This window comes from Chionomys nivalis, chromosome 18 (genome assembly GCF_950005125.1).
Source record: "Chionomys nivalis chromosome 18, mChiNiv1.1, whole genome shotgun sequence".
NCBI classification, from domain to species: domain Eukaryota; kingdom Metazoa; phylum Chordata; class Mammalia; order Rodentia; family Cricetidae; genus Chionomys; species Chionomys nivalis.
This window is the reverse complement of record NC_080103.1, coordinates 40,154,850-40,169,350: the sequence shown is the minus strand read 5'-3', so window position 1 is coordinate 40,169,350 and position 14,501 is coordinate 40,154,850. Positions and strand designations below refer to the sequence as shown.

The 14,501-nt window shown below is 41.8% G+C and overlaps 1 protein-coding gene across 3 annotated transcripts in view; it reads left to right on the top strand.

Moving 5' to 3' along the window:
* Positions 1 to 14,260, top strand: part of Sec24b (SEC24 homolog B, COPII coat complex component) — a 65,161-nt gene extending 50,901 nt beyond the window's left edge. For all 3 annotated transcript variants that reach the window (XM_057792972.1, XM_057792974.1, XM_057792973.1), the window contains 14 exons: positions 1,274 to 1,386; positions 1,896 to 2,014; positions 2,292 to 2,347; positions 2,574 to 2,780; positions 4,013 to 4,136; positions 4,524 to 4,682; positions 5,298 to 5,471; positions 7,012 to 7,122; positions 8,029 to 8,204; positions 8,681 to 8,818; positions 9,529 to 9,633; positions 10,737 to 10,829; positions 13,140 to 13,243; positions 13,431 to 14,260. In XM_057792972.1, the coding sequence (XP_057648955.1) occupies positions 1,274 to 1,386; positions 1,896 to 2,014; positions 2,292 to 2,347; positions 2,574 to 2,780; positions 4,013 to 4,136; positions 4,524 to 4,682; positions 5,298 to 5,471; positions 7,012 to 7,122; positions 8,029 to 8,204; positions 8,681 to 8,818; positions 9,529 to 9,633; positions 10,737 to 10,829; positions 13,140 to 13,243; positions 13,431 to 13,545 (1,794 nt within the window). In that variant the 3' untranslated portion in view covers positions 13,546 to 14,260. The remainder of the gene's footprint in view (positions 1 to 1,273; positions 1,387 to 1,895; positions 2,015 to 2,291; positions 2,348 to 2,573; positions 2,781 to 4,012; positions 4,137 to 4,523; positions 4,683 to 5,297; positions 5,472 to 7,011; positions 7,123 to 8,028; positions 8,205 to 8,680; positions 8,819 to 9,528; positions 9,634 to 10,736; positions 10,830 to 13,139; positions 13,244 to 13,430) is intronic.
* The last annotated feature ends 241 nt before the right edge of the window (positions 14,261 to 14,501 follow it).

The following is a 14,501-nucleotide window of genomic DNA, read 5'->3' as shown; positions in this document are numbered from 1 at the left end:
CCCCACACCACTCACACCGTTTATAGACACACAATCTTCTCATCTGAGAACCACATCGTTTTACTCTTGTGAGTGCCACTATGCTTCTCTAGCAGATGGACTTCAGTGAACGTCTGTGCCCTGCACCATCACAGGCCCCTTCTGGACACTTCCCCTATGTTCTGGGATCCAGCCACTATCGGATGATGTAGTAGCTGATACTAATGCCAATTCTCAGACTTTAATTTTAATTTTTAGTTCAGTATCTATGTGGTGTTGGTTGTATGACAGCATTTGAGGCCAGAAGAAGTAGTTGGATCCCCTGAGGCTGGAATTACAGACATCTGTGAGCCACTTGACATGGCCCTGGGAACTGAACTGGGGTCCTCTGCAAGACTAGTCCACACTTGTAACCACTGAGCCGTCTTTTTCTCCTCAGTGTTAGTGTCTATCTAGGATGTGCAAGGCCCTGGGCTTAATCCTCAACAAAACAAAAAGTAAAAATTTAAAAACTAAAATCCTTGGGGTTGGAGAGATGGGTCAGTGTTTAAGACCACTGGCTATTCTTACAAAGGAGCAGGGTTTGGCTCTCAGCACCCACATGGAGCTCACAGCTGTCTGTAACTACATTTCCAGGAGATCTGTGCTCTCTTGGGGCCTTTGAGAGCACTGCATGCAGGTGGTGTGCTTAGATGCAGGCCGAATACTCAAGCACATAAAGTAAAAATACATAGATTTTAAAACTGAAAATAAAGAAAGTATACATAAATATTTAGACAGGTTAGCATTCTCTAATAAGCTAGTAGCTATTCCTTTAGAAGATATGCTAGTCAGCATTCTTTCCATAAAACACTCAGCATACTTAGCCATTACAGCTGCCTTTCAGTCTAATTTCTAGGGAGCTTTACAAGAAAAATAAACTAAAAAAGGGCATGTCATTTTCATTCGCTAGAACTGCAGTTCTATTGTGTGTGTGTGTGTGTGTGTGTGTGTGTGTGTGTGTGTGTGTGTGTGTGTGTGATAAGAGAATCAGTGAAGGGGGCTGGAGAGATGGCTCAGTGGTTAAGAGCATTGCGTGCCCTTCCAAAGGACTCAAGTTCGATTCCCAGAAACCACGTGGTGGCTCACAACCATCTGTAATGAGGTCTGGTGTCATCTTTTATCCTGCAGGCATATATGCAAACAGAATATTGTATCCATAATAAATAAATATTTTTTAAAAAAAGAGAGTAATCATAGTGATAGGAAAAAGGAAGTGTGTCCACTAACTAAATGATGTCTTTGTTTCTTGCAGCTTCGTCCTCCGCAGCCTGCTGTCTACTTGTTTGTTTTAGATGTATCTCATAACGCAGTGGAGGCTGGGTATTTGTCAGTTTTATGCCAGTCGTTATTAGAAAACTTAGACAAGTAAGAATATTTTTATTCATATGTGGGTATATAAGTGTGTGCGTACATTTGAATTACTCTTGAACAATTTATGGATTTGTTTTATTTTGTTTTTTTTTTACTAAGTTTTGTTAGATTTGGCAATGTTTGCCTAATTTTATATAATATAAGGATTCTACTCCTTGTTATGATTTAATAACATAAATATCTTAATTCATAAAATAATAAATGCTTTGATATTTTGAAAGAACTCTCCCTCTGACTAGCTGAGCTAGCACATAAGGACTCTAGATGACAGTAGCATGTACTAGGTTAAGTGACATTAAACAGGCACCGAGAAACACATGCCAAATGGTCTCACGCGTGTCTAGACTCTTAACAGCTGCTCTGTTCCCTGTGTACTGGTTCAGATACCTTTCCTGACTCCTGTAAAAAGTTATGTGTTGTATCCTTAGGCTTAGCCTATTTCATTATTTTGTAAACAGTGTGACTGAGCACTTTGAATTTCAAGTTGCCATTTTTGTCACTAGGCTTCCTGGAGACTCACGGACAAGAATAGGATTCATGACTTTTGACAGCACTATTCATTTCTACAACTTACAAGAAGGATTATCCCAGCCTCAGATGATGATTGTATCTGATATAGATGGTAAGCATCAGTGTAACTGTGGGTTTGGAACTTTAAGTTCTATCTTGTCACGTGCTGTGAGCATGACTTGGTGTACATTGACATTTGTTTAAAATAGCTGTTTTCTTTGAAATGCTTGATTTTAAGTTTGTGTGTGTGTTGGATGTATATGTATGGAGTATGTGTGTTTACTAAAGCAGAATTACAATACACATAGCAAGTGTCCTTGTAGAACCAAAACATGCTACTTTATAATGTCCTCTCGACTGTTCTCATGAAGTGTTTTTTTTCCCTGTAGATGTTTTTCTGCCCACACCAGATAGTTTGCTTGTGAATCTGTATGAAAGTAAAGAGGTGAGAATAATTTGTTTTCTCAAAGTATCAAGACTCTTGTTACGTTAGCTGTTTCCCTTCTTAACATTTGTTTAGTGGTCTATTGCTGTCAGACTCCATAGGGAGCATCTGCCAAGTCCTTCCTGCACAGTCCCCAGAGATGGAGTTGCCTTACTTTATTCTGGAATGTTTTAGAGAAGGAAACCACCTTGCCTTCTCAGTAATTCAACCTTTAATCTTCCCTCAGCTTATAAAAGACTTGTTGAACGCATTACCAAATATGTTCCTCAATACCAGAGAAACACACAGTGCCCTCGGACCTGCGCTTCAGGCTGCCTTCAAGCTAATGTCCCCCACGGGTGGCCGAGTATCTGTATTTCAGACACAGTTACCTTCCCTGGGGGCAGGACTTCTGCAGTCCAGAGAGGATCCAAATCAGAGGTCAAGTACCAAGGTATTACATGTCAAGTGTTTGTAACTTAACCACTGGTGTTTTCTTCCTCCCAAGGACTGAAATTATCCATTTCCTCCTCTTTGCTTCGTCATCAATAATAAAACCAAAAAGAATTTAAGCCAGATTGCCTTTATTTGGGGGGTTAATGTATTCTTTTTATTATTTAGTTAGCAGAACATAAAATTTGGCCTGAAGAGATGGCACAGTGGTAAGAGCACTGGCCGTACGTGCCTGCTCACCAATCCAAACGTTGATGTGGTGGCACACATCTGTAGTTCCAGCAGTTCTGCAGCTCAGGGTGGCATGCGTGCACTCACACAGATAAATGCACTCAACTAGATAAAGAGATTTTTTAATGTTTAGAAACACACCTTATCTTTTATTTACAGATGAACAAAGTAGTGTCTTGCCAAAGGTTGAATGGCTATTTAATGATAAAGTTATGGCTTGGTTTTTAGTCCCCATTGTCATTTCTATTACATAAATGAAAAACTTAATCAAGCTATTATAATTTAACATGCTTATGAATAAACTTTTAGATTACATAGGGAATACCAATCATTGTCTAAAATTTAGTAGAAAAAAAAATGTAAGCCTTCAGTGGTCCTACTATCCGGGCACTAATGCTTAGTTAACACGCACAAACTAATTTAATCTGTCTTCACTCACATAGACATGTTTTTGCTCTGGCCTTTTTCATCATGATTCTGAGATCCCCAGAACTCTAAAGTATGTATGAGTGCGTATATGTCAAAGTACTCGGTTAACTGTCCAGTAGCTGGGGCAACTCATTAAGCCTTCCTTATCCTGTTAGCAACAGGATACCATAAGATCCTGGAGCACTCACTCTGGAGCCAGCAGATAGATACATAATGAAAACCTTATGCGTGTGTATTATGAGCATTGAATCACTCATCTTATATAAAAATCTAAACCAGTGTGCCATATAGTGCTTTTCCCCCACTAGGGGTGAAGGTGAGGGGTTCTCACTTGATAGCCCGGGCTGGCTTTGAAGACTCAGTTCTCCTACCTCAATGGTCTGAGCCATGGTGCCTTGTTGTAAACACTAGGCTTTTTTACTGTTGGAAATCTGGACCCATACTCTGTTGGTTGGTTGATAATGGAATAAAATAAATATTTATACATTTATAAATAAAATAAATGTATCTTGTTATAAGAGACATTACTATGTGTATAACCAAAGGCTCTTACCTTGTGATCTGTTGACTTAGGTGGTGCACCATCTTGGCCCAGCAACTGATTTTTATAAGAAACTTGCTTTAGATTGCTCAGGACAGCAAACTGCAGTGGATCTGTTCCTTCTAAGTTCACAGTATTCTGACCTTGCTTCTTTAGGTAAGAAGATGTCGTTGTGTTACCTACTTAAAGATTTCTAACATATAATTAAAGCTGTGCCCTTCAGTAAGCATCCTTAGTCCTGGGGGAGGAAGGCGCGTGGGTTATATAGATAGTGTGTATGACATTTACCAGTGAACTTTACAGCCTGATACCGAAAGAAATGCTCTTACTATTCTGCTTTGTAGCATAGATCCCTTCACTATTCTGCTAAACAGTAAACTTCAGTGCCTGTTGTGTTTTGTGTTTCAGATCTCAGTCTGTCTGATTCCTGTCCATGTTGGGCTTTCCCAGAATGGTTTCTTCATAACGTGGAATGTGTGTACTTGTTAGACAGTAGTTTATGGTGACTTGTTTAGCTAATACTTGATGTCTTTCTCTCTAAAGCGTGCATGTCCAAGTACTCTGCAGGGTGCATATTCTACTATCCATCTTTCCACTCTACTCACAACCCTTCACAAGCCGAGAAGTTACAAAAAGACCTCAAACGGTACCTCACTAGGAAAATTGGATTCGAAGCTGTTATGAGAATAAGATGCACTAAAGGTATGGACTTGTGAAAAGTGTGTGTTCCATTACACTGCTGCGTTAGGCTGTAAGCGCTCCCAGACCCGTGGGGTGACTGTTCATCGCAGAGAACTTCCTGTTAGATCCAGCCAAACCCTGTTTGAAATAGTTATTGAGTGATCATAGACCAGTTTCATTAAATAACTAGAATAAGTGAATAAAAGCAAAATCTTTGTTTATATAAGAAAGCAGGAGGAAAGCACACATTAGAAGTTATTCGAGAGTAACAGTGAGAACAGGGAAGGTCTCTCCTGTAACAGCCATTTAGTTGGTGACTTCCTTTGGTTATGTGAGTGTTTGGGGGGCGGACTCTCATCTTAAATCCAAGGTAAGGAACCCTCTGTTTCTTAATTTTGCATATTATATTTATGTCTGAGCTGGATCTGCATGTAGAATATGATAGCAAGGTTAGATATAAATGTAGTATAAATAGGACCTAGGTTCCCTCTATAGAACCTGCACTGTTTAGTTAGAACCTCTTCCTAGAGTCCAGCCTCACTCTGTAGTTACGCAGGGGTGCTACTCACTGAGCCGCGGCTTTATCTGATGGTGAAGATGCTGCCATTGTCTTTATGCCAGCTCTCTCTTCCCCAGGTCTGTCAATGCACACTTTCCATGGCAACTTCTTCGTCCGGTCCACTGACTTGCTCTCTCTTGCCAACATCAATCCCGATGCTGGGTTTGCAGTGCAGCTGTCAATTGAAGAGAGTCTGACAGACACTTCCTTAGTGTGCTTCCAGACAGCCCTGCTATACACATCAAGCAAAGGTATGTTGTCGGAACTGAAGTGCCTGTAGCCTTCTTCTACCTCGCTTTTAGTAAAGAGGAGAAAAAGAAAGATATGCAGTGACGGTAATGGCATTTGTACTAACTGACTACATATATATGTTCTGTTTCTTTCTCATTTTAACTCACATTTGAATTTTTAAATAATACACCTTAAAGTGGATTTATTACTATTTATGTGTGTGTGCATGTGTGAGTTTATGTGCACCACATGCAAACAGGAACTCATGGGGCCAAAAGAGGGTGTTGAATCTCCTGGACCTAAGAGTTACTAGTGGTTAGGAGTCAGTATATGGCTGCTGGGACTCAAACTGTAATCACATTTAACCACTGAACCATCTTCCAGCCCCAAATAACACACTTGAAAATACTTTATTGCATTTATTCATTTACTCTGTGTGTACACTGATAGGCAGACATGCCACAGTGTGCGTGTTTAGGCCAGAAGACAACTTATAGAATCAGTTCTCTCTTTCACAGGTAGGGCCCAGAGGTCAAACATAGGTCATCATGCTTGATAGCAAGTGCCTTTACCTGCTGAGCCATTTCATGGACCGTGTGGTTTCCTTAATTTGTGGAAAATTCATGTTTAGCATCATGTGTTTCTGGCAGGCACGGTGACCTTCTATTGTCTTTGCACTGCTGCCCAGAAAATAGAGAACGGCCGAGAGGAAGGCCTTCATTTCTGCCTTGACAGTCCACGGTTTTCATATTTTAATCAATGGAGTATAACTAGAATAATAATGAAGGTAAACTAGAAAACTCTGGAGAGATGGCACAGCAGTTAAAGCACTTGCTGCTTCCATAGGTTGGGTTCCGTTCGCAGCATCCACATAGGGCAGATCACAACTGCCTGTTTCTCTAGCTCCCGAGACCCAACACCCTTTTCTGGACACCGTGGGCACATGCACACTTACATGTACAGATGTACATGTACTGTAATTACAAATAAAATCTTTGAAAAAAAATCAAACAAGCTGGAAACTAGCATTCAACTATATGTAAGATACACGTTCATAGCTTACAGGGTTGGAGATTTTTCTTAAAATGTATTTATTTTATGTGTGTGAATATCTTGTCTGTCTGTCTGTATGTATGTATGTGCAGCCTGTGGAGGCCAGAGAAAGAATTGATTTCCTATGACTGGAGTCACAGACAGTTGTGAGCTGCCATACGGGTGCTGGGAACTGAACCTCTGTCCTCTGAAGGAATTGCAAGTGTCCTTGTCCTCTGAACATCAGTCCAGTCTCTGGAGAATATTGTATTTGAAACATGCTAACTAGACGGGGTGGGGGTAGCTCAGCACTATAGTGCTTACCTAGCATTTATGAGAACCCGGGTTTAATCCCAAGCACCAGAAATAATAAAAATAAGACACTCAAAACATTAATTATAAAGCCTTTTCTGTTTCAGAATGTTATTGATGATTTAATCTAACAAAACAGTAACTTGTGTGAAATTGGAATCTGTTTGCTTTCTTTCCTAGCCTAGTGTGCTTTAATGGCATGTTCCATTTTATTAGGTGAACGGAGAATTAGAGTGCATACTCTGTGCTTGCCAGTGGTGAGCTCACTCGCAGATGTGTATGCAGGCGTGGACGTGCAAGCTGCCATCTGCCTTCTGGCTAACATGGGTGAGTAACATGAAAGAGCAGGTGAAATACGCTTTTCTGACCTTAAAACAAAACTGGGGCTTTTTTTTTCTTCTTTTTTTTTTAACTTCAGAAATCCATCAATTAATTAAAAAAGCATTTTAATGCATTTTCATTTATTATAGAATGAATTAGGCTGTTCTTATATTTTAAAAATAATTTCTGATTTAAAATCTACTAGGAGGGGTTGTGTTTTGTAAAAACCAGGATCTCCTTCGACTAATATGTAAGCTGTCACATGTCCACCCAGTTGAGTGTGACTCAGGAAAGAGCTGCCAGACAGCTAAGCAAGTGTGGCTCTCAAAGGTGTTGTACTAAGTGACACAAGGTGTCCATGTGACATTTAGTAAAGCGGACACATTCATATGATGGAGACTAGATGGCCAGGATGGGGGCAGAGAGAGAACCTTACTGCAGAGGAGCCCCACAGGGAATAATTCTGGGGTAATGAAACTGGCGTGGATATTTATTGTGGTTGTGGTGACATGTCTACGTTTGATGCATAACTGACGCAGGACTGCATTCAGAAAAATGTGTTTTACTCTAAGCTTAAATAAGCCGTCAGTAATTAATACATTCCTGAGGGGTTATTTTAATGTGTCTCTTTATGAATAAACATAGACATGCAGTGAGCCTTGCTGTTTTCCACATACACTGGAGAAATCAGCTATCATTACTAACTTGGAGCACAGTTATAATAGCACTTACAGAAAGACCTCCTTTTCCTTTCCACACTTCGTTTGACATTATGAACTAAAGACTCAAGGATTGTGTCATTGGCCCATACCACTCCTCCTCCAGGATGTGTGTGTGTGGCGGGGGGGAGATCTGAGAGAAGAGAGTACTTACTTACTGGGATCTGTGGCTGAGTACTCTCTCGCTTTGCAGCTGTGGATCGCTCGGTGTCATCAAGCTTGTCGGATGCCAGGGATGCCCTGGTAAATGCTGTGGTGGACCCCCTGTCTGCCTACAGCTCGGCGGTGTCAAGTGTGCCACGCTCCACCCTGACAGCACCAAGCTCGCTCAAGCTGCTCCCCCTCTATGTTCTGGCGCTTCTCAAACAGGTAGTTCTCTATATTTCATAGCTGAACAGTCTCTTACAAGCTCTCAGGTGAATGAAGAAGTTAAACTGATGTTTTTAATAGTTAGCTAGAGAATTATATACTTTGTTGTTATAAGACTTTTGAAAAACGGGGGAATGAGTGGAATACGGAGGTGTGCAGATGCGCCATGACCGTTATCAAAGCCTAAGTTCTTCTCCCTTGATTTGAATTATGAACTAGTCAGAGCCCACCCTCTGGAAGAGGCGCTGAGCTAAGGTCTACCACTTACTGGGCGCCTCCATTGTTTGTCCTGTTAAAGGTGTTGTCTTTGTGCCGTCTTAGTTCACTTCACACTGCCCTAGCAGAGTTTCCTTACCAGCACAGGGTAGTTAGAAAAACTGATCTGCTTCCTTACCTATTAAATAAATATTGGCTGAGTCTTGAATCCCGGCAGTCAGTTTTCTGTTTACTTCCTCCATGTGTCTTTTTCCTTGCAGAAAGCATTTAGAACAGGTACAAGCACTCGCCTGGATGATCGTGTGTATGCCATGTGCCAGATGAAGTCCCAGCCGCTTGTTCATCTAATGAAAATGATTCATCCCAACTTATACAGGATAGACAGGTTGACAGATGAGGTATGCATTGTCTTGATGTTCTGCCTAAATGATAGGTATTTTTCAGTAGTTTTTCATTCTCTTCTTCCCCATGGTGGTAAACATTCAAATAATGACTTTTAGGGATCTAGGTTCACGATAAGACTTTCAGATGCTATCAGCCAGTGGGTAGAGTGTTTAAAAATAGTTTCTTGTGAGAAGTAATTTGTCCTGGGGTTGGTTTTAATGTTTAATTCAAAGCTAAGTTACAGAGTGATCTCCATTTGTATTTGTAGCGATTGGCTGTTTATGATATGACAGGTGCAGTATTAGTTACATAGTAAACCCCGTCTGTTTTCCAATAATAACAGTGATGCACAGCTGCATAGTCTCTCTATTTTTCTTCATGTTGAAGCTGTATTCTTTGGGATAGTGTTCGTTCCATACATAGTACCATGTTGTTAGGGGGAATGTACAACACGGCAGTCAGCTGTCGTAGTCTTGATACACACTGACCTGAGAAGGGAAGGAAATGAAACATTTATATTTTATATAAGTGTATATTTTCACATTTTTACTTTTTAGATTTGAACACCTTCATTCTACTGTAAAACTGTGGCACATAGTCAATGTATTTTCATTCTCTAAAATGTGTCGTAGATGAGTGTTTTACAGAGGTGGTCTGACTCCTCCAGGCTGCTGACAGCAGTGACATGCCAGATGACTCACTGAATTCTGCCTTTTCTTTTCAGGGTGCCATCCATGTTAATGACAGGGTAGTACCTCAGCCCCCGCTTCAGAAGCTGTCTGCAGAGAAGCTGACCAGAGAGGGAGCTTTCCTCATGGACTGTGGCTCAGTAAGCACCGCTACTGACAAAGCTATGCTGTGACTGCAGAGTGCACACACAGACTAGCCCTGGTACTGCCCGGCACACAGGGGCACGAGGAGTCCCTGACTGGCCCGGGAGCCCAGTTTACTTTAGACTCTATATTTGGACATCGATTAATATAGTTAATAGTAAATTATGGAGTTATATGTATTCAGAATAGAAATTCTACCATCAGAAACTTTATCATCAGAATCATAAAATTCAAATGGACCTCAAGAATTTCCCCTGTGGTTCCGCTTCTGTCCATTGCCAGAAATTCTGACGGTTGGAGGTTAGAGAAGTCACTCACTGCTCAGGGGTGGTGGAAGGGGTGACCAATAGTGTAAACTGCCACAGAGCTCACAAGTTGAAGTAGAAAGAGTAATTAGGAGCCAGATAGTCTTATTAATGGAGTACATTCCTATTAGGGAAATAAATGAAGGGTCTGGGAAGATGGTGGCTCACTGGTTAAAGACCCTGGATTGGTTCCCAGCAGCCACACGGCAGCTCCCAACCCATCTGTCACTCCAGATCCAGGAGCTCTGACATCCACTTCTGGCCTCTGGGGACAACCCACACAAGAGGCATGCATACATGCTCATAGGCAAAATACTACTACACATAGAAAAATAATTTAAAGTTTTAAAATTTTCATTTTATGTGTATGTGTATTTTGCCTACACATTTGCACATGCACCACATGCCTGGTGTCTGAGGTCAGAAGAGAGCGTTGACTCCGCCTGGAGCTGGAGTATGGATGCCTGTGAGCCCCCTGGTGTTGCTGGGCACCAGACCTGGGTTGTCTGCAATGCTGGCACATCTCTTGACCACTGAGCATCTCTTCAGCCCCCAGATAAATACCTCTCAAGTGAAGCCTTGAAATGTAAGCAGGGAAGATAGAAGTGCTTTTGGTTCTCAGAACTCAGTTCACAATGTTCTAATTTTATATACCCTTTTATGTTTGTTAGCTTTTGTGTTTGAGACAGTGTAAATTACCTCTTTTATGTATGATAACTGAGAGAATTGGTTGTGATGGATTTTTTTATCAGAGATTTAATATTCTATTACTCCCCACCCCCTTTGTTTTTTAGGTTTTTTACGTTTGGATCGGCAAAGGCTGTGACACTAACTTTATAGAGAATGTGCTTGGGTGCCCTGATTTTGCAGCAATACCACAAAAAATGGTCAGTGGATTTTTGTTGTATGGATTTTGGTCAGTTTCTTGAGGAAAAGTAAACTCTGGATATGACACTGATGACAGACAAAATTATCAGTTTTATCCAAACCAATTTGGTGAACAAGTGAATTTATTGGACCTCCTTATAGGAACATGGGTGAGGGATTACACACAGAAGTGTGGGTGGCTCAAACACGGCTGACTTTCCACCTCATGGATGATAGTCTTAGGAGAGCTTACTCATGGAACCCTCCAGTTACCTGCCTCTCATTTTCTTTGTTACCTACAGCTGGGAGGCAGGAGAGGGCGTGGGTACCCTTCCTCCCCTGAGGAAATGCTAACAGACTCATTGGTATTAGCATTTAGCATAGACCTAACTTGCCATGGTATTGTTCCACCTTTCTTGTTTCTGTGACTTCAGACCACGGTTATCTCTCCTCAGTGATGGAGATAGAATGATCATAGCATGTGTTAGGCCTGGAGGCAGTAACTTTATGTCAATGGTTTTTTACAGTATTTTTATCATATACATATACATTTCTTTCATTTTAGCATAAACTTTGTGTAATGTTTGCCTTTTCTTCTCTCACCGCTCCCTTTTTTCATACTGGGTTTCCTTATATAGTTATGGCTAACTTGGACCTCAGTCTAGACCAGCCTGCCCCAGTTGACAGTCTTCTGTTCCCGGGTGCTAGGATTATAGGTGTGTGCTGTGCATCTCACTGTCAGCAGCGGTGGGAGCACATGTTGCTGGATGTGCAGCCTGAGGACTTTGTCTCAGGGCTCTGCTTAGCACAGCTGCGATTCTCATTTTTTGCCACACACAAGAATGTCAGCATCAGTCAGTGTGAAGCAGACTTGGGAGTTTGGAAGAAGGGGCTTTAACAGGACTGTAAGTGTGAGCACTAAGGGGAGGGGAGCACTCCCGGAGAGAAGAGCAGTGCCCGCAGCTCGGCCCGTGGTCAGTGTGGCAGTGCACCTCAGCACCTGCTGTCCACCCTCAGGAAGCTGCTGAAGTGTTGTTGTTTAAAGGATTTCTAAGGAGCCCCTCCTCCTGTGAGACTAAAGGGTTGTTTGTAAGAGACACTAGAAAATAAGGTCAAAACTAGGCATTCACTGTTCCTCTAGAGATCCAGGTTTGATTCCCAACACCCACATGGTGGCTCACAACCATTTATAACGCCCACTTCTGGCCTCTGTGAACATGGCATGCAGGCAAAACACCTATATACATAAAATAAATAAACCTTTTCTTTTTCCAGTCAGGTCCAAGGAGGGGACTTTTCTTTTTTAATTAGTTTTTTGGGGTTTTTTTTTTTTTTTTTTTTTTTTTTTTTGGTTTTTTGAGACAGGGTTTCTCTGTGGCTTTGGAGCCTGTCCTGGAACTAGCTCTTGTAGACCAGGCTGGTCTCGAACTCACAGAGATCCGCCTACCTCTGCCTCCAGAGTGCTGGGATTAAAGGCGTGCACCACCATCGCCCAGCTTAATTAGTTATTTATGTGTGAGTGTTTTGCCCATGTGTATGTCTGAACCATGGGCATGTCTGCTTGGTGCCCATGGAGACCAGAAGAGGGTGTTTGATCACATGAGAGTGGAGTTCCAGACAGTTGTAAGCTGCCATGTGAGTGCTGGGAATTGAACCTGGGTCATCTGGAAAAGGTGGGAGTGCTCTTAACCACTGAGCCATCTCTCCAGCCCCCCCTCCAAAATAAGTAAATCTTTTAAAAGAAAAAAAAATAATCAAATGGAATTCTCAGAATGTGATTTTTCAAGTAAGTTATGTGTAATTTTAAGGTGAATTTGGAGTTTAGTGATAGCCCTCTTTATTTACACATTGCCCTTTGGAGAAGCAGGGTGCTGAAGGTCCCAGTGCACACCAGTTGTTGCTTTACTGATTGTCTGGAATATTCCAGGAGGCAGGTAAAATAGCATCAATAGACTTACCAGCAAACACACCTTTTTTCTCCTACACCTAAAATTTCCTTCCTGTGGTTACTCCTGTTGGGGCTAGGGGCAGAATGCAGGCTTGTGATTGGCTGCCTGGAAGCCTCAGTTCCAATTCTGCCCCATCTATTTACCAAATGGCAAAGATTGGAGATCACACGCTTTATGACGCACCAGATTATTTTCCTCCAAAAAACTGTACATTGTGAATGCATGCATGGAAACCTCTGTGTATACATGTGCATATGGTTAAGTGCTGTGTTGTTACAGCCGTTCTGTTGTGTTTACTAAAGGAAACTGCCGCCTGAAGAGGGAAGAGCATGTTCAACGTTAGTGTGTATTTGTGTTTTCTAATTGTATTTCTTTTACCAGACGCATCTTCCAGAGCTAGACACGCTTTCATCGGAGAGAACTAGATCCTTTATAACATGGCTTAGAGACAGCCGCCCACTAAGTCCCGTCCTTCACATAGTTAAGTAAGTCTTCTGTACCTTTATGATGGCATCGTCTTTCCTATGCTTCTCAAATTTCAGGACTTTGGGGTGGTGCAGATGTGGCTGGATTAACCTCTTGTGTGTTCCACATCGTCGTCATTTCTACAGTGTACATGCATCCTTTGGAATAACACGTGTGCTTAGGTAAATGCTGTTTTCTGCCTTTCAGAGATGAGAGCCCTGCCAAAACAGAATTTTTTCAGCACTTGATTGAAGACCGCACAGAGGCTGCGCTCTCTTACTATGAGTTTCTGATCCACATCCAGCAGCAGATTTGTAAATGAAGTCCACCAGAGCGTGGCAGGGTGAACGCCCCACAGCTAGAGAACGAAAGCACGACCCATGGAGAAGCACAGGAGACTGACGCGAGGTGCTGGAAGACAGGATGCACATCGCTCTGTCTGAGGCTCGGACCAGAGATGAAGGGGAGAGGGCCTGAGTCCTCCAGACAGTGCTGATCCACCCTGCGCTCCCGAGTTGGTCTCTGCCTGTTTCCAGGAGTGCAGCGGTGCAGCTCTTCTGCAAGCCAGCAGACTCGGGCTGTGCGGTGACGCGGCATACTCTAGAGACAGTCGTCTTCTTACAATTAACAGAACATTTCTGAAGTGAGCTCCAACGAGAGATGCCAAAGGGCAGTGGTTCTGCGTCACTTGTTCGTATGGATTATTTTACAGGAATGATTCATATTCATGAAGTGAATTCAGCGTTTTCCCTGGAAAGGACTAGAGTTTCAGAACATGAGCTATAGAAAAAAAATATATAATGTACATAAGTGTTACATTTGTAAAGAAAATGTAAAATGTAACTAAGAACACGAATTGCTAAACCGTGCTGCATTGCTGGATGACAGCTCTTTGTCACAGTTAAGGAATGAGGTTGACTAATGCATATTATGAATTGAGTCCACAGAAGAAACACGAAGCTCTTTGTAATTCTGTTAAATCTTTTATGTGGATTTATTTATGATCAGCCTACTAATTAAAAATATTTTGCTTGACAGTTGGTTTGTTTCTCTGTTTGTGGAGGGTTTTTGGTTTTGGTGAGGATTGGTGACCTTTTTTTAAACAGTAGGAATCTTGACTTTACCGCTTGCAGAAGATGCAATCCCGAGTTGCGATCATCAGTAAATCTGTACGTCGTCAGTAGTTTGTAGACACCTCCAGGTGGTGGCTGTTTGTACTTAAAACATGATGTTATTTTCCAAGTACTTTTAATGACTAAGCATAATCTATCTCATTTA